General features: G+C 37.3%; 2 protein-coding genes across 2 annotated transcripts in view; one reads left to right on the top strand and one right to left on the bottom strand.

Annotated features, from left to right (window-relative positions):
* Window positions 1–1,552, top strand: part of gsg1l2b (gsg1-like 2b) — an 18,047-nt gene extending 16,495 nt beyond the window's left edge. The window contains exon 5 of the mRNA XM_016440801.1: window positions 400–1,552. Coding sequence (XP_016296287.1) covers window positions 400–700 — 301 coding nt within the window. The 3' untranslated portion in view covers window positions 701–1,552. The remainder of the gene's footprint in view (window positions 1–399) is intronic.
* A 1,952-nt stretch (window positions 1,553–3,504) lies between these two features.
* hs3st3l (heparan sulfate (glucosamine) 3-O-sulfotransferase 3-like) lies at window positions 3,505–15,325 on the bottom strand. The gene is made up of 2 exons (XM_016440862.1): window positions 14,611–15,325; window positions 3,505–4,778 (listed from the first exon to the last, which is right to left on the bottom strand). The coding sequence occupies exons 1-2, from the start codon at window positions 15,021–15,023 to the stop codon at window positions 4,160–4,162; spliced, it is 1,032 nt and encodes a 343-aa protein (XP_016296348.1). The 5' UTR covers window positions 15,024–15,325; the 3' UTR covers window positions 3,505–4,159.
* Between the last annotated feature and the right edge of the window lie 1,699 nt (window positions 15,326–17,024).

Below are 17,024 nucleotides of genomic sequence, written 5' to 3'. Positions count from 1 at the left end.
AGTTTTTGTTTACATAATATATGCGTGTGTACTGTGTATATTTATTATGTATATATAAACACACACATGCATGTATATATTTAAGAAAAACATGTTTTGTTGATATAAAATATTTATATTTACATATCATACAAATTATATATGAACATAAATATATACGTATATATAATATATACATGTAAATATTTTTAAACATATACATGTATATTTTGGATGCGATTAATCACGATTAATCGTTTGACGGCACTAAACATATATATATATGTATATATACAACAACTTGTGAATGTTTTTTGGGGTCTCGCAGGTCCATAATCTGTCCTTAATGATTCTGCCTTTGTTAATACCTAGTTATAAGACAGATGTTGATTTGAAAGCCTCTTGACGTTTTTCCTCCAGCTTGGCTTGGAGCTCCTTCACCGCCTGCATGGCCTCCTCCGTCACCACCATCAACAGATACACCAAGACTATTCTGGAGTTCAAACACAAGCGAAGGAACATTGAGAAGAACCTGAAGATCAAGCAGAAGCTGCTGGACCTGGACTCTCCAGACCAGGTGTGGGACATGTACATCAGCTCCGTCCCCAGCTCGGCCGAGGAGTTTCTGGACTTGTCCAGTTCTGGACGCAAGCTCTCCGCCAATTCAGTCTTCCTGGACCTCAACGACCTGCCGTCTCCACAAGGAGAGGAGTACTGCTGAAGCCAGTCATCATCGACGTCACGCTCTTCTAGTGTCATTAACAGACTCTGACATCCGTGGGAGCTTTGATTGGAGGTGATGCGTTGAGATTATATAACTGTTGCATAATGTTTGGTTTGATGTTGTGCTGTTGTCTGAAGGTGATGCTGTGAGTTTTAGTTTGTTATTAATGTGCTGCTGACATAGTATGCGTAAAACGTATTCTGGAACCAGACCTGCGACGAATGAACGGCTTTCCTTAATCCTAGAGAATAAAATGTGACACAAGGCATTTGTAAAAATCTAACCATTGAAATTGCATTAGAAATATTCCCATTTTCTGAGAGCCACCACACTCATTCAGTAGAAAACGTCTTTTTGTGAAAGCTGCCCGCTGCTTTAGATTTTCCCTCTGCTGTATTACAAAGTAATTTCCAAATTGATCCTGAAGGTCTGTTTTCTAGATCAGTTCTAATGAGACACAAATTAGATTGCTGAGTGCCTTTGTTTGTGCTATTGATCTTGGTTCTTTAACCGTAGCATGCAAAAGTCCTGGAACAGTTTATTTTATAGCCTATTTGATCATCCATAATAATCAACACATATCAAATTAGGCTATGTAAGGATTGCTATTTCATTTAGCTCTGTTTTATTAACTCAGCAACTCACAAATATAAATGAAAAATCAAGAGAATTATTTTGTTTTTAATTGTTAATCATTCTGTAGAGTGCAAAGGTCTATATGTGTCTGTGAAAAGAACAAGAATTGAATTCTAGATCAGCTAAGCGCATGCAACTGTTTGGGATAAAAGAAGTGGTTTTACTGTGGGACGCTGTGTTGTTCTGTTTAGGATGGAAGAACATGATCCATGAGGTCAAGTTACTTGAATTCCTTATCATCTCTTTTGATTCTGTATATTTGATCTCATTCAAATCATAAGATTAAATCACTTATCAATTTATCCATTCAATTATGAACCGTCTAAAGAGACTGTTTACATTTTATGTGCAATAATGAATGAAACATACATTAGATGAATTATACGTTTTTTTACAGTAATGTACACTGACCAACTCCTTCTAGACTAAAGGTGTTAAATGCATGTCAGCTTATGTCAGATTGGTCATGTTTAATTTGATATTTGGTGTTTTCTCATAAGTGAGCTGTTTGCTGTGTTTATTTGTTTGGTTTGATAGGTTGTTGTTTTTATTTATTGGATTTCTTTGACTTTATGTTGATGAAATGTATATTAAGTCTTCTACAAATGCAGCAAGATTATATTAAATCAATGCATTATTATAATAATAAAGAGAACCTTTATAACCTGAATCATGCGTTTTTTCTTATGTTTATTTTTTTGCTTAGAAACACTTGATTATTTTGGCCAGAGGGTGTCGCTATAGACAATGTTTTACCGACTGACCGTACACTGCTAGAGGAGAAAAAAAGTTTATCTTTTGCATTTCTTTTTTTTTCCCAAGAAAAATTAGTCAAAAGTGCCACTCTTAACAATCATGAACAATAATATTGTGGTCAATAAAACAAAATGCATTTGTATTATAACTGATATGACAACGTGTATAAAACGAATCACTTGAAAGTCGGAAAATACCCGTCTGACCAGCTTGCTTGCTAACCTTGTCCCCACTATTCTGTTTTTTCTTTTTGTTGTAATTATTCTGATTATTTTAAAATAACATGCAAGATGTTTATCAGTAGTGCCTCATAACTGTGACCACACTGTCTGTTTACATTACAGTCGTTGCCTATGGCTATGGATAGGCGACCGGAGGAAAAAAAAAAATAAAACAATAATTTTTTTAAATCTTTTTTTCAGAAATAATCAAATCTGTGTGTCAATTAAAGCCCACATGTCCATTTGTCATGTACTACCAATTGTCATGTGACAACGAGGTCAACCCCTTCGCTGGGAGTTTGATTGACAGGTGATTTGACCAATCATAACGCCGCCAAACAAACCAGACAAGAGAGTAGATTATTGTCAGTGGACTTGAACTTGAAAATGGTGTGTATTGACGTCTTCTGATGTTCATTCATGTTTATTTCATGCTATAACTAGTAAAGAGGAAGAGATGAACGGTTCACGTGCCCCTTGAACTGGGCAGGTCTTTGCTAAGGGTCAACGGCGTTGCTTAAAAACTGGATGTGCAAAGTCATTCAGCACCAGAACTCGCATTGATGGTAAGTAGCGTTCAGTTTACTGGTATTAACATAGTGCATATTGATTTACCATTTGATAAAACTATACCTACAGGCTGTTACAGTAGAGAGAAATAAATGTTGTTCTTTTGAACTTTCTATTCATCAAAGAATAGAAAATAAAATGTATCATGGTTGCCACAAAAATATGAAGCAGCACAACTGTTTTCAACATTGATAATAATCAGAAATGTTTCTTGAGCAGCAAATCAGCATATTAGAATGATTTCTGAAGATCATGTGACACTGAAGACTGAAGTAATGATGCTGAAAATTCAGCTTTGATCACAGGAAGAAATTGGGACATAGAAAAGCTGTTTTCAATATTTAACATTATTATTGTTTTTACTGTAGTTGTGACTAAATAAATGCAGCCTTGGTGAGCAGAAGAGCCTTCTTTTGAAAACATCAAACTCTCTCCAAACTTTTGAATGGTAGTTCACCTTCTGCACTTTTATTAGCCAAAAGCACCATGAGGTGATTTTGTTGACGTGATACAATTAATAATTTTATTTCAGAATTATGTGAAACATTCAAAAAAAAAATGTAAAGAAATATATTATTTTGCATTAACATTTATATTACATTTGACCAATTTTGGGGATTTAAACAGAGCAAAAACAACTACACAGGAACTTAAAATAATGTATTGGCTTTCTAGTGGGCTGCATTTCAGACTAGTGCAAATTCATGCATGCAGAGGGGAAATTCAAAAGGACCGGCCTCATCTGCATATTGTCTACATTTGAACCAATTACAGCAGACAATCTAAACCAATTTGAGCCACTGGATGTAGAATGTGATTGTAGACCAGCCCACACGGAGGCGCTACAATGTCTCTTTCTGTTCTGTGTAAATATTGCAACGATGACAAATATGTCTATGCTACACAGTTTATTTCAAATCCAGACTCTTTCTGATACGAAGGATAGAACAGACATGATTGAAGCTTGACTAAGCAACATAAAAAAATACATCAAAATGGCAAGAGCAGAAAAGTGCTAGTTAAACCGATGATTTAAGGTCATTTCTATCAGTTCCCTCAAGCTGAGTCACACCGACGGTATGAAAAGACTACTGTAACCTGAAGTGTGCAGACCTCTATTTATCTGGCAGACGCATTGATTTGAACAGCTACGGAGCCATCGGCCATCCTAGGATATCACATTTTAGACTGACATTATGAGTTTAATCTTAAGCCTCATGCTCAAGAAATCAACCGCAGTATGGAGCCATTACGTGTTAATGGTCAGAAAAGGTCATTGCCATCCAAAGTCCATGCCTGCCATTTGATAGAACTTGAGGTTGTGAGGCTGGTAGAATTCCCTCAGTTTCTGAATGACCTCCGGGTCGATTTTAGGATGCGTTCTGCCTTTGGTTTTGCCCAGACAGTGGGGTTTGCTACTGCCTTCTGGCTTTTTGAGGCAAGGGAAGCCCTTGGTCTTGTTGAAGTAGAAGTGTTTATCTGTGATGATCCTCTGCAGGCCGAGGAAGTCCTGCACTCGGCCCAACTCGCCCGCCGGGTCGCTTATCAGCCTCTCACCGTGGACAAAGTGTATCTGTGAGAGCGGAAAGTAGGCCAGCCATCGCTCCAGGTGTCTGGCGTACAGGCCGATGTACAGCGGGCTCCAGAAAGAGTCTATCTGTCCCGTAGATCGGTTCTTGAACGTCAGGCTCGCGAAGCTGGGGATGTCGGGCGTCTTGGAGATGATCTGGGTGTAGTCTGAAATGGCGCGGGTGATGGGGTCCCGCACCACCACGATCAGCTTGATGTCGCGTGACATGGCGTGGATGCGGCCCGGCGTCTCTGGGGAGACGAAGTATCTGGGCGTTTTCTCCATTACAATTTGCCCGTTGAGGGCTTTAGGCATCATGCTCCTAAAAGATGAGAAGAGCAGGGATACTTGATTACTTCTCAGAAATGTTCACTTGTTTTGAGTAACCTGTGCAGTAAGTCAAAAGTACATTTATATTGAAGATTCATTCTCTGGAAAGCCTAGTCTCGAGTAAATTTATCTCTATTGTTTTAACTTGTTTTTAAATGTTTTAATTTTTACTGCGAAAATGGCATTTGTTAGGAATAGGGTGTATTAAACAGGGTTTTTATAATTAACTAAAACTAAAACTTGAAGTAACAAAATTGACAAAATAAAATTAAACTGAAATGCAATAAAATATAACTTATAACTTAAGTTAAAATTGTTTTTATTTTACTTAAGCTATTTGCCAAAGCAACTTTTATCGTTTTCATTTAGTTTAACTTAATGTAGGATATGAAAATAAATAAAAATGAAATAAAAATGAATAAAAACTATATAGACAATTTTTTTTTTTTTTTAATTACTAGTTTAACTAAAATGGAACATTTTGAAAATGGAAAAATACAAATATTAAAACTAATTCAGAATATTACAAGAATCTTACTAAGAAAACAATTATTATTCTGGTATGGATTTTCTACATAGAATTCACTATAATAATAATAATAATAATAATAATACCTATAAAATAATACCTAATAACTATAAAATACGAACATATTAAAACTGTAAGAGGTAAGGATAAATGCAAAAGTAAATTACTTCTGCTGCTCAAAATTTGCTTCAGAATTAAACAGGGTGTATAAAATGACTTTTTATGATTGCACATGGATTCATTTCGTAGAATGAGGAAGAAAATATATTATTTGTAGTACATTGTGTAATATTGTATACAATGTAAAATGCTAAAGCATTTCTCATATAAACATTTATTATTGTAAAAAAAAATGAGACTACATGAAGAACATAAACAAATCCTACATTACGTAAAAGCGTAAAAGCAGTTAAAACTGCAGCCAAAAAGTCAAAAAAGTTTCCAAGAGGAAATTCCTCATTTGGGACATAACAGCGCCATCTGTCTATCCAGAGGAATGTAACACAGGTTAAGAGTGTTACTTAAAGGAACACTCCACTATTTTTGAAAATAGGCTCATTTTCCCCTAATAACATTACATGGCATATGACCGCCACATTTACGAATCAAAGATGCCTACTCAGTTTCCAGGAACTTGGTCATGCCAGTCACAGTGAAGTAAAAAGGAGGAAGCAGCACAGATATTACCCCTAAATGACAAAAGATGACAAATGACAAAATGACGCAGCGCCTGAAAATAGTCCTCAGCTAGGTAACTTCCAATAAGCCTATTTTCAGGCGCTGCGTAATATCATTGCGCCTGCTGCACCCATGGTACGGCAGCAAAGTTCCTTGATACTTGAACTACAGAAGAGTCAAGTTTTAAATAGGAAAAATATAGAAACTCTTTAGAATTTTATTCTAAACATTAACAAAAACTATATTATTTTATATCATTGATACTAAAATAACACTGCTACATACTTTTTGCACTTTTGAACTCTAATCTGATTACCAATAAAGAAGAGTTAGGAAAGTCATCAAGTAAAGTAGACTTACTTTAGAAACGTACTTTTCCTTCCCTACCACCATCAATCTTGCGTTTCCACACATCTGTTTTACTTAAGAGCTGGATCGCGACTGCCAGCCCAGTATTGATCATCTAAATCACATCCCGCCCCCAGCGGCCCGGCGCACATGACCTAATGAGGTGACACGGCGTTCTGTCTTCGAGCAGATCAGCCCGGGCCACACGCTCCACTGTGCCTCTTATTGGCTGTAAATGAGAAGTCAGCCGGCTCCGAATGTGCATCAGTAATGCTGCTTATCGTGCAGATGTGCAGCCGGCATCAATCACGGCGGGTTACCAACATACACAGGAAAACAAATGGAATGTGCGCATGTCTTTCTTAGCGTTGGCAGATGGGACTCATTTGTTTTAAGTGGCTCACAGGCACACCAGCTTTAATGGTCCACCTGCACCCCACCTGCCTTTGCAACACGACCACAACTAATGTCTATTTAAGGGACTCCAAGTCCAAATCTATCAAGCTCTGAGAAGTCAAATAGACCAACAAAAACTGAGCGTGAAATGCCAGAACAGAGCAGCAGTCAAACACAAGACAAAGCAGATAATGAAGAATGTGCTCAGATAAAACAAATTACTTCTGTGGTAATAAAAGCCATTATATTATGAGGAATCAGAATGTTATCAGAAGATAAAAATGATTGATGAATAAAACGATCAGAACGTTCAGAACTCAAAACCAAAAATTATTGAGACTAAACTACAAAAAAAGACTCTTTCTGAACTTCTGTGATTTGGTGACATCAAAGTGGATAAATGCATGGATGCAAGACCGCCCACATTTACATGTCAGCGATGCCTATTAAGTGATCAGAAACCTGGCCAATGAGGAGAATAAGAAGTATTATTCTTCATTTATTTATTTTTATTCTTTAACTATTTAATTAAAATTGAACGTAAACAGGATTCGGAATTGTGAATCAAATTAAAGTAAAATTAAAATAAAATGAACTGAAATTTAAAGAAAAATATCTAACTGTAATAAGTGTCATCTTTAACTGTAATGGCAATTTTGTCAAGACAAACTTTGGTTGATGGCTTGACAAAGCCTTGAATGAAATTTTGAGGAAAATTTGAATAGGCCAAATCTGTTTGAAATGTCATCTATAGAAATGTGTACTTCATTTAACTATAGTTCTTTATATTTAACAAACAGAATGCATTACTTGTTTAAGTTTTCTGAATTGTAAATTTCACGTCATTGCAGTTCAACTTCCTGTGGGGTGTGGCCAATGAAATTCACAGGGGGGGTTTCTTAAAGGGACAGTTCACGAATACATGAAAATTTGCTGAAAATGTACTCATCCTCATGCAATCCATCATTAACCGTTGCTAAAATACGAGTCCATAATCCATAATGACATAATAAAAGTCCATCTCCTATTGTCCTCTCACATCAAAATCCACCCACATAGTTGTTTATAGCTGTTTTGGCTTGTAAACGGTGTTTCATTTGTGCATGTTTTCTCTATCCTGAGTCAGACCAGACCACTTTTTCACTGGAGGAAGTGTTATTATGGACTCGTTTTAGTTAAAAATGTTTTGTTTCTTACAAACACGCAGCTTTTGTCTTCTCCAGATGTTAACTGATGGAGTGGTGTGGATTACTTGTGGATTATTGTGATGTTTTAATCAGCTGTTTGGACTCTCATTCTGACGGCACCCATTCACTGCAGAGCATCCATTGCTGAGCAAGTGATGCAATGCTACATTTCTCCAAATCTGATGAAGAAACAAACTCATCTGCATCTTGGATGGCCTGAGGGTGAGGACGTTTTCAGCTCATTTTTATTTTTGGGTTAACTATTGGGCATAAAATCGATGAACATGACCATTCATAAAATGAAAATGGTCATGAAAAACTATATATTATAGTTATAATAGTATTATAGTAACATTACAAGTAGACCTTTAAAAAAGCAAGTAACTGTGGAATTTCAAACTATCAGACTTACTACCACAATCAAGGACACAGTTTTTAAATATATGAGGCTCAGTGGGTCAGACCCAGATTGCATTTGATCAAAGAGATGACAAAGACGTATACTGTCCGTCATGCTGTTCAGATGGGTCACTGAGGATGGGCCATATGATGCCTCTAGTGTCCTCTGGCAGGGGACAGACTCACATCACTGTGCCAGCCGTCCCTGCAGCGCAAGCTCCTATCGATACAACAACACGTCAGCCATGCCAATCCCCAGACCTCCCTGCATTATCAATGACTTCATCTGAGAAAGCACTTAGCCTAAAGACTTCCCTGTTTACCTATGCCTATTATGGGGCCAGCAAGTCTATTAGATCCCGCCATTAATTATTCACTTGCTTCAAGCGATGTGACCGCTTCGTACTTGCATGTGCCGCTGAGAGTTTGTCCTCCAGCTAATACAAGGATTTCTGATGTCCACCGACCATTGAACATTACGGGATACAGAGGAATGTGTTCAATAACACTGAATATGAGTCAATGCTTATTTTTTCACTCTATTAACTTATCCAACAATACTATATTATTATTTAATATACAATAATATAATGTAAATGCACCTCCGCTGATGAGCATGTTTCTGATTTCTGAAAGACAATTATTTTGATATCTTTGGGAGCATAAAGTGAAAAATGTCAGGGTGATATAGCACCATAATAGCATAAAAAAGGCTCTTAAAAGAATGAAATTCTTTAAACAAAACCTTTTTGAGTAGATGTCTTTTATTATTATTTCTTAGAAAACAAAAACAAAGCTGCTTCACTGCATATTAGATATTTGAAAAACATTTTATCAACAGGAAATGATGTGTCAAAGTCAATAAGTCTCATAAAATAAAATAATGACATGTGTGAGTGCCCAAAAACATCAGTGATATTTCTGAATTGATCATTTTATATTTTTAAAAATGTTTTACTTTGAAAAGATACCTTTAAAACGTTTATGAAAATAATGATGATTATGAGGTTTTTTTTAAACCAGGAATAAATAGATATATTTCTGATGTTTTACTATATTTTTACTTTTTTATTGTGGACACTAGTGAATATATGTACACAATTCAGTAGATTCTTATTTGCTTTAAATGAACTGAGACTCAGATAAGAACAAAGATACTGATCCAAAGGAACATCAATTGAATTCAGATTAGCCTGTGAGTTGAAGTCAGTAATTCAGTTTATATTGAATATATGCTTGCTTGTGAGAATTTGCGTAAAACTTAAACAGCCTTTTTGTAATCTTGAATTGGCTATATGATCAGCTGGCATGATATTCTGAAGAATTAAAACTTAAAATAGACACATTTTACAGAATCCAACACAAAGCCAGGCCTGATTCAGAACAGGTAAGTCTTTGTTAGTTAGATGTTCACAGAACATGAAGACCAATCTAAGCAGTATGGATTGTCTGTAAGCTTTGAAGCGGCTTCAATGTTTGGCACATTGCTCGGTGTCGTCCAATCCCAGCAGCCCACAGGAGCCGGTGGATTGGTCTCCCCTAATTGAGGCTGCATTTGGCCGTGCCTCTCTGAGGTATCCTGAATAAACCAAATGGTGCCGTGGGTATTGATCATGATGGGGGTATGGTAATGCGGACCTCAGCTGCTGCGGGTGGCAGGTGGAGTTTGTAGATGGGCCACTCTATGGCCTCATCAGCAGCTTGCTGTGCACAAACAGATGTGAGGCAATTACCCTGTCTTCAGCAATGGATGTAATATGATTTTTTTCATTCCAATTAATCTGTTTAATGGGATGATGAAGCCTTTCGTTTTTCATTTTTAGAAATGCTGACTTACAAATAAACAGCTCTCGCACACCTGGGCGCTCATGGACAGGTGCGTTATTACAATTTAAAGAATAGAAATGTCCCACACTGACATGGCTTGAATGTCTTTGTTTTAACATTTTAGCAAAAAAAAAAAAAAAAAAGAAGAAGCATATCAGCATATTTGCATGATTTCAGAAGGATCATGTGACAATGAAGACTGGAGTGATGATGCTGAAAATTCAGATTTGATCACAGCAATAAATTCTGTTGTAACATTCACATACAAAACAGCTATTTTAAAATGTTATAATATTTCACCATTTTTGATCAAATAAATGCAGCCTTGATGAGCAAAAGAGACTTATTTTAAAAACATTACAAAATCATTCTGAAGTACTTCATTATTTTTAGTCAAATGGACTGAAATTTTGAAAATACTGTATATTCACACAGAAAACAGCTATTTTAAATTGTAATGATATTTACACACTATTAGTGTTTTACTGTATTTTTGATCAAATAAATGTAACCTTGTTGAGCAGAAGATTTAAAAATGGTAGTGTGTGTGTATATATATAAGGGAATTGGTCAAATTTTCTTACATAGGAAAATTAGTCAGACATTTCTAGTAAATTTCACTGATAATTACAAAGGAATGGCATGTAACACACTGAATTCAACATGAAATTTCGAAGTAGACAAAACAAAATAGTATTTTCTTGTGTAATGTCCTCCAATAATCTTTGTTTATAGTGTATAATAGTTAATATTTGACTCATACATTACCAATAAAAAATTAACTGCAAAAAAAAACTATTGAATAAAAAAATACAAATATTGAAATGCAATGTAAATTTTTTGTGCAAATACTTAAACACATTTTTCACTGCTGACACTTTGGAATAATTAGTGAAAATTAAGCATATTGAAGTGCTAAAATTTGGTCAATTCATGAAAAAATAAACAATTTAATGGAACCAATTTTTAAATATTAAATTCTGCAAAGCAAAGCGGAATATACACTTGCAGTAAGACAATGGGGATTAGTGGGTGTGTGTGTGTGTGTGTGTGTGTGTGTGTGTGTGTGTGTGTGTGTGTGTGTGTGTGTTTAGGCCCAACCATCCGTTTCTTTCCATATAGAGGCCATTAAAAAGCCAGTCAGTTGTAACTGTGCCCTGTCCACTTCCCAGAAACATCCATCATCAAGGGGCTCAGACGCCAGATCCCCATTCCCACTCCCCTGAGACACCTAATGAGAGCTGAATTACCATTGCACCATCTAGCCTTATGTTGATTCCATAAACTACAGTTAACTCACGCCAATACAGACACCTGGCCAAAATAAACATATACACACAAACATTTCACACCAGACTCCCACATGATGCCATCAAGCATCTATTTCATGTAGTATTATATATAATAAGTGACAATCAGATCTGGCTCTTGTAGTACGAATCATGTTGTTTTGTTGTGTTTGTGCGAAAAGCATGTGGAAGTTGCAAAATCTCATCGTTTTCATTTGTAAAAGCTCTTGTATTCCTCTATTAATATCACCATCCTACTTTGCAGCAGTATTTTGATGAGTCTATGTACTTGTGAAGTAGATGCACTACTCATATAGACAAGTGCATTAATAATTAATGGCCTCAAAAAAGCTCCTCTCGGGACAAGCCTATGAACTGCTATAAAGGCATGTCTCATTTCTGCATAACAAAACCAGGGATGCTCACAAACTAATTACGTTTTTTGGCGTGTAAACATATGCACGTTAAAAAAATCAAATCCTCTTGCCAAAATCAAGGTTTGGCTGTGAATACAGGGGTATGAATTTAAATGGCCATTTTAATGACCGCTCCATGAATTGCAAATGAATTCCCATAATGTGATGACATCAGATGCAACACCAGCAAACCAAATTACAGCGCGTGACGCAGCACTATTATCACAGTGAAAGTGCATTCCAGAAGGACTGAAGAAAAACATGCTTCTTATTTTACCGGATGGTTCCAGGAAATCGGTCTTGAGATTTTCGGTTTGGCTCGCCTGTCCCTCTAGTACCTCTGAATCAATATATTGATGCTTTTCAGGCTTCAAAAACGGCAAATGTCTGTTTCAAAGCTCTCACATGATGGATAATGTTTAGATCTCAAATATTGTTCGCCCGCCTTCTCGTGCACTATTGAGGGTGACTTACAGCAAATAGATTTCTTTAAAGGAAAGTGACAGTATTGGCGTTTGAAACTTGAACTCGGAGTCTCGGCAGAATAAAACCTCTTGCTAATTGTAACTGAATCTAACCGGTTTAATTCTAGCGTGAAGTGAAGGTCAAGCATTGGCGCCAATCAATCATACAAACACTATAAGGACAAAACTCCATCTATCACCTCGGCCTTGTTCCAGATCTTATCCGCGCTTTTCTGCCATCTTTGGAAAAGATCTGAATTGAGATTGCAAAACCAGCATCCCACCCCCACCTACACCTACAGATTTAATCTACGCTTGATAACAAGATTAATGACCGGTCCATTCCATTAGACCCGAATAAGTCAGCGTGGACAGATTCCAGGATCTGTGTTTGTCCGCTTATCTGTGGCTCCTCTGACCATATGAAGTCCCTGGCGCAGATCATTATGTTTGGTGGAAAATGTGACTCGGGTTAAAGATCGATTGACAGGTCTCACAATAATGTCAAGTGGCCTGTCATGCTGTGAGGTCCATCTGGTCCCAGGAAGATGACAATCTGCCTGCTCTCGGCTCGTTCCTCTGAGCAGAACACTGGGGATTTATGTGCAGAACACAAAGGAATATCAAAGCAATATGCTTACAGGCAAACAACAACCGTAGAAGTGTTTCCAAAGCATTTTAATGTGGCCGCTGACACTAAGCGAGACGATTTTGAATTGACAAAACAATCAATCAGCTGCTTAAAAGGTAAGTAACTGAGTTTTGTCAACTCTCTGAACAGTTCAAAGGCAGCGTGACAAACCATAAAATTGAGAGCGAGGCTTTATTGAGGATACGGACAGAATCGCCAATGGGCTTGTTGATCAACCTGCCACTCTGTTTTCTAGACAAGCCAATAAATAACCGATTGACATGATGCCTAAGAGCGCAAGGCCTCGTTCCCAACAACTGCAGACTAAATTCCCTATCCGCCAAATTTGCCAGACACTTTTAGATGTTTCAAGATACCAAGACATATTTCAAATGCAGCAGTCGACACAAGTGTTCTCAATATAAAGGAACATCTGGCAACAGCTCCAGAGATGATTAACACTGCCATCTATCCAGCCCCACTTCAGTGGATTGCAATAGCCAGATGGCATTTTTCTCACTCAAACCTTTACGAATATCATAATATGGACTAGTGTTATACTGATACCACGCCTCATCAAATAATACGCTTTTGGGAGTAGATTGCATTGAGGTCACGCAGTGGTGAAATTCGCATTTTCGGACAGTAGCGTTAGCTTGTGCAAATGTAACAGTGCCTGCCAACATATTACATAAAAATATAAAGGAATGTACTACAACACAAGAAATGCTGCATGCAAAGTTGCATAACTGTTTAGGAAAGTGTAAGTACACTGTAAATAAAATGTGTGACTTTGTATTGTATTCTTGGATAACAGTTGCTGCTTAGTTTCACTGTAGCAGTTGCAATATTATGATGCCCACTGTGCAAGGAACAGTATGCAATGCAGTGCATGAACAATGCAGTTGCATTTTACTTTGACTATGCACTGATTTATTTTGCTCTTGCAGCCATTGTTGTTATTATGTTGTTACTTTGACTTATTGGTATGTAATGTTCTTATTGATTGATTGATTTAAAAGTATTTCACCATTCAGTCATTTCACAACTTTCTCCGTGACTTCATTCTGCTGTACACAAAAGAAAATATTTCAAAAAAGTGTTTTTTGTCCTTTAAGGGAAAGTTAATGTTGTTTGAAACCCAAGATTGGTCCAAAATATCTTCTGTGTTCCGTAGTGACATTAGGATGAGTAGTTCATTTTTTTAAAGATTTATTTTTGGCATTTTGCCTTTTGTTTTAATAGGACAGTTAGTTGGCAGGAAGCAAAGTGGGAGAGGGGGTGGGATCAGGAAAGTTACACAAGCCGGGACTCGAACTCGGGACACCCGAATATGTCGGCACACTGCCCACGAGGATATCGGTACCGACGATGACAGTATTTTAATATTGGGTGCACTGGCCCTTTAAGTGTCAATCACTAAACTTTGCTTATTTCAATGACACCAGCTAATTAACAATACAAAAGGATTCCCCCCACCCCCGACGCAATTTTCATTTTGGGGTGCATACAATGATCTAGCATGCTCTAATGTCACAGAAGTCCGAATGCAGTGTTTAATTTTACGTTAAAGTACTTTAAAGCAATATTATATTGCAGTTCCAATCATTAACGGGCTAAGCACAACAACATGCAATTCACGTTTCTGTGTCATTATTACCTGTACCAGCCGAGTCCGCGCATGTAGTGCCTGTCAAAGAAGTGCGGTTCGGAGCCGAGCGCGCGGACGTCCGGATGAAGCCTCAGGAACTCCAGGAGCGCACGCGTGCCTCCCTTCTTCACTCCGATGATGAGCGCGTCTGGGAGGCGCCGGCTCGCGGTCCAGTCCTTCCCTGAGCTGTTTCCATCCACGCTATCATCCGCCACATAGTCAGGCGCCGTCAATATCTCTCTCAGCACGGTCTTATTGTACCATCCCAGCGGTGAGTTCTGCGAACTGTCCACCAAGTCCGGCTCGCAGCATCCCAGCAGAAAGTAGAGGATCGAGACGCAGATGATGCTGAAGGAAAACATGATGACTAGTTTTTGCAAGAGTCTCCGGAGGTCCAGGGGCGCGTTGCTAAAAGTTGCCATCCCTTTGAGGACGCTCTGTAGACGGCCATTCTCTTCAGGACTTTATTCGCTTCACTTTGACCAGCTGGTAGCCAAACGCGCGAATGACAGCGGGCGCGTCCCATTCCGAGCGCTTCGCGGAGCGGCATTCCTCAACAAAATCCGCTTTGTAGAGTGTCATCGTGTCAGAGGGAGATCGAGGGGACTCGTACTTCCATGCTTTGCGCGGACGGTAGAAACAGAGGTTGTAATATCCGTGCAGGAGAGCGAGGATGCGACTGTCCCGGGAGGTTTGCTGTCCTGAAGCCGCTCTCGTTCATTCATGAAAGTGCGCGCAGCGCTTCAGATGAGTTTGATTGGAGGGTGACAGCTGAAGGCGGGTTTAATGCTGCTCTACTGATACATCAGATGAGCATGGGGTGAAATATGGCATGCATTATTTTTCCATTATTTTGGACACAGTGATGTGCATTAATATTTGCTCTCCTTATAATAATAGTAGGGTTGTTTACCCCAGAAAAGTGCAAACAGAGAACGCAAAAAAAAAAAGGATCATAAAATGTAGTCCACATTTGGTGCAGTTCCCAACTCTCATTCAGTTTATGTGCATATTTAAATATATTAAAACAGGACAGAAGTTTTCACACTTTTTACTCCAGTACACATTTTATTTCTGAAACTCAGTTTCTGTACAGGATACTGTATATACTCTATGCTCTGTGTATAACCTATTCTTGGATACAAAAAGCTATTGACAATTTTCAAACTATTGAATTAGTTGATTTGTTTTCAGATTGATTTGTTATTGTTCAGGGCACAAACACCTGTCACCATATTATACAGGGTAATTTCTCACAGTGAACCCTGATTACAGGCTTTAAATAGCAAAACAAGGAAACAAACAAAAATATGGAATACTCTAATTGTTTACCCAATAAATATAATTCATTAACCGTATTCATTTATAACACATTGTTGTCATTAAAATGCGACAACTTGCCCCAAACTGACAAAGTCCTGTGAACATGTTTTAATATGCGGAAATTTAAATGAAATACAAGAGCTATGAGCAGAACTTCACAATAAAAATATGTTGCTTAGAGAAAATTGATATTTTAACATTCTTGCCTTCCTTTGCATACGTGACCGCACAAAGGCAGTGCATTGTTTGATTTGTATTCAGCAATTTTATTATTTTCACAATTATGGTAAATGTTTTTTAACATATTTTTATAAAAAAAAAAAAAAGACGGAAGATAACATGAAAATATCCAGAGAAAATACATTTTTATATATATTTTAACTCCCCACCCCCACCCACCAAAGCATCCAAAACTTTAAGGCAAGGCCGAGATATCCACATATTTTCAAATACAGAATTGCAACACATATACACATATCAATCAGTAGAGTGAGAGCTATTTATTGCCTGGGCCAATATTTGGCTATTTTCCAGAAACTAAACAGATCCCAATTTTTGTGGTAGTCCTTTAGTTTGCATTTTATACTGTAGTTTTTCTTTCCAATACAATGTAATGTGCCAGATCTTTCTATGGCCAGTAGAATGCTACTTTTGTCAGTAGAATGTCCCCTTTTGAAACATATATCTGGGATGTTTGGGTTAAACTTATTTAACTTTTCAGGGGTGACATAAGTATGCATTATCCAGTTGTATTGGATCAGCTTAAATCAAGTATTAATTGACAAATTCTGGGCTTTAACACATATCTGGCTCCATTCTAAATCTGAAAGGTCATATTGCAAATATATACCCCAAGCTTCACAAATATGGTAAATTATTGGTACTTATAGATATTCAAATTTTCAGAAATGTGTTTTCCATAAGCGAGTACGTTTTTACAATCGGTTACGACAATAATTTATTTTCTAAGACTTAAATTGCTGTCCAGTCCAATATGGAAGCTCCATTGACCCATCACAGAATTGTTTTGTGAATAATTACTTAAATTTACACTCTAAAAAATATTGTTTGGACGCAACAAAAAAAATTTATGCAACAGT

Source organism: Sinocyclocheilus anshuiensis, unplaced genomic scaffold (genome assembly GCF_001515605.1).
Source record: "Sinocyclocheilus anshuiensis isolate Anshui unplaced genomic scaffold, SAMN03320099.WGS_v1.1 scaffold454, whole genome shotgun sequence".
NCBI classification, from domain to species: Eukaryota; Metazoa; Chordata; class Actinopteri; order Cypriniformes; family Cyprinidae; genus Sinocyclocheilus; species Sinocyclocheilus anshuiensis.
The sequence above is the reverse complement of the archived record's forward strand: the minus strand, read 5'-3'. Positions and strand labels throughout refer to the sequence as shown.

Coding starts and splice junctions, on each gene's coding strand:
- hs3st3l (XM_016440862.1), bottom strand. CDS start 15,023: ATGGCAACTTTTAGCAACGCGCCCCTGGACCTCCGGAGACTCTTGCAA. Junction 4,779..14,610: donor CGCGGACTCGGCTGGTACAG/GTAATAATGACA, acceptor CTCATCTTTTAG/GAGCATGATGCCTAAAGCCC.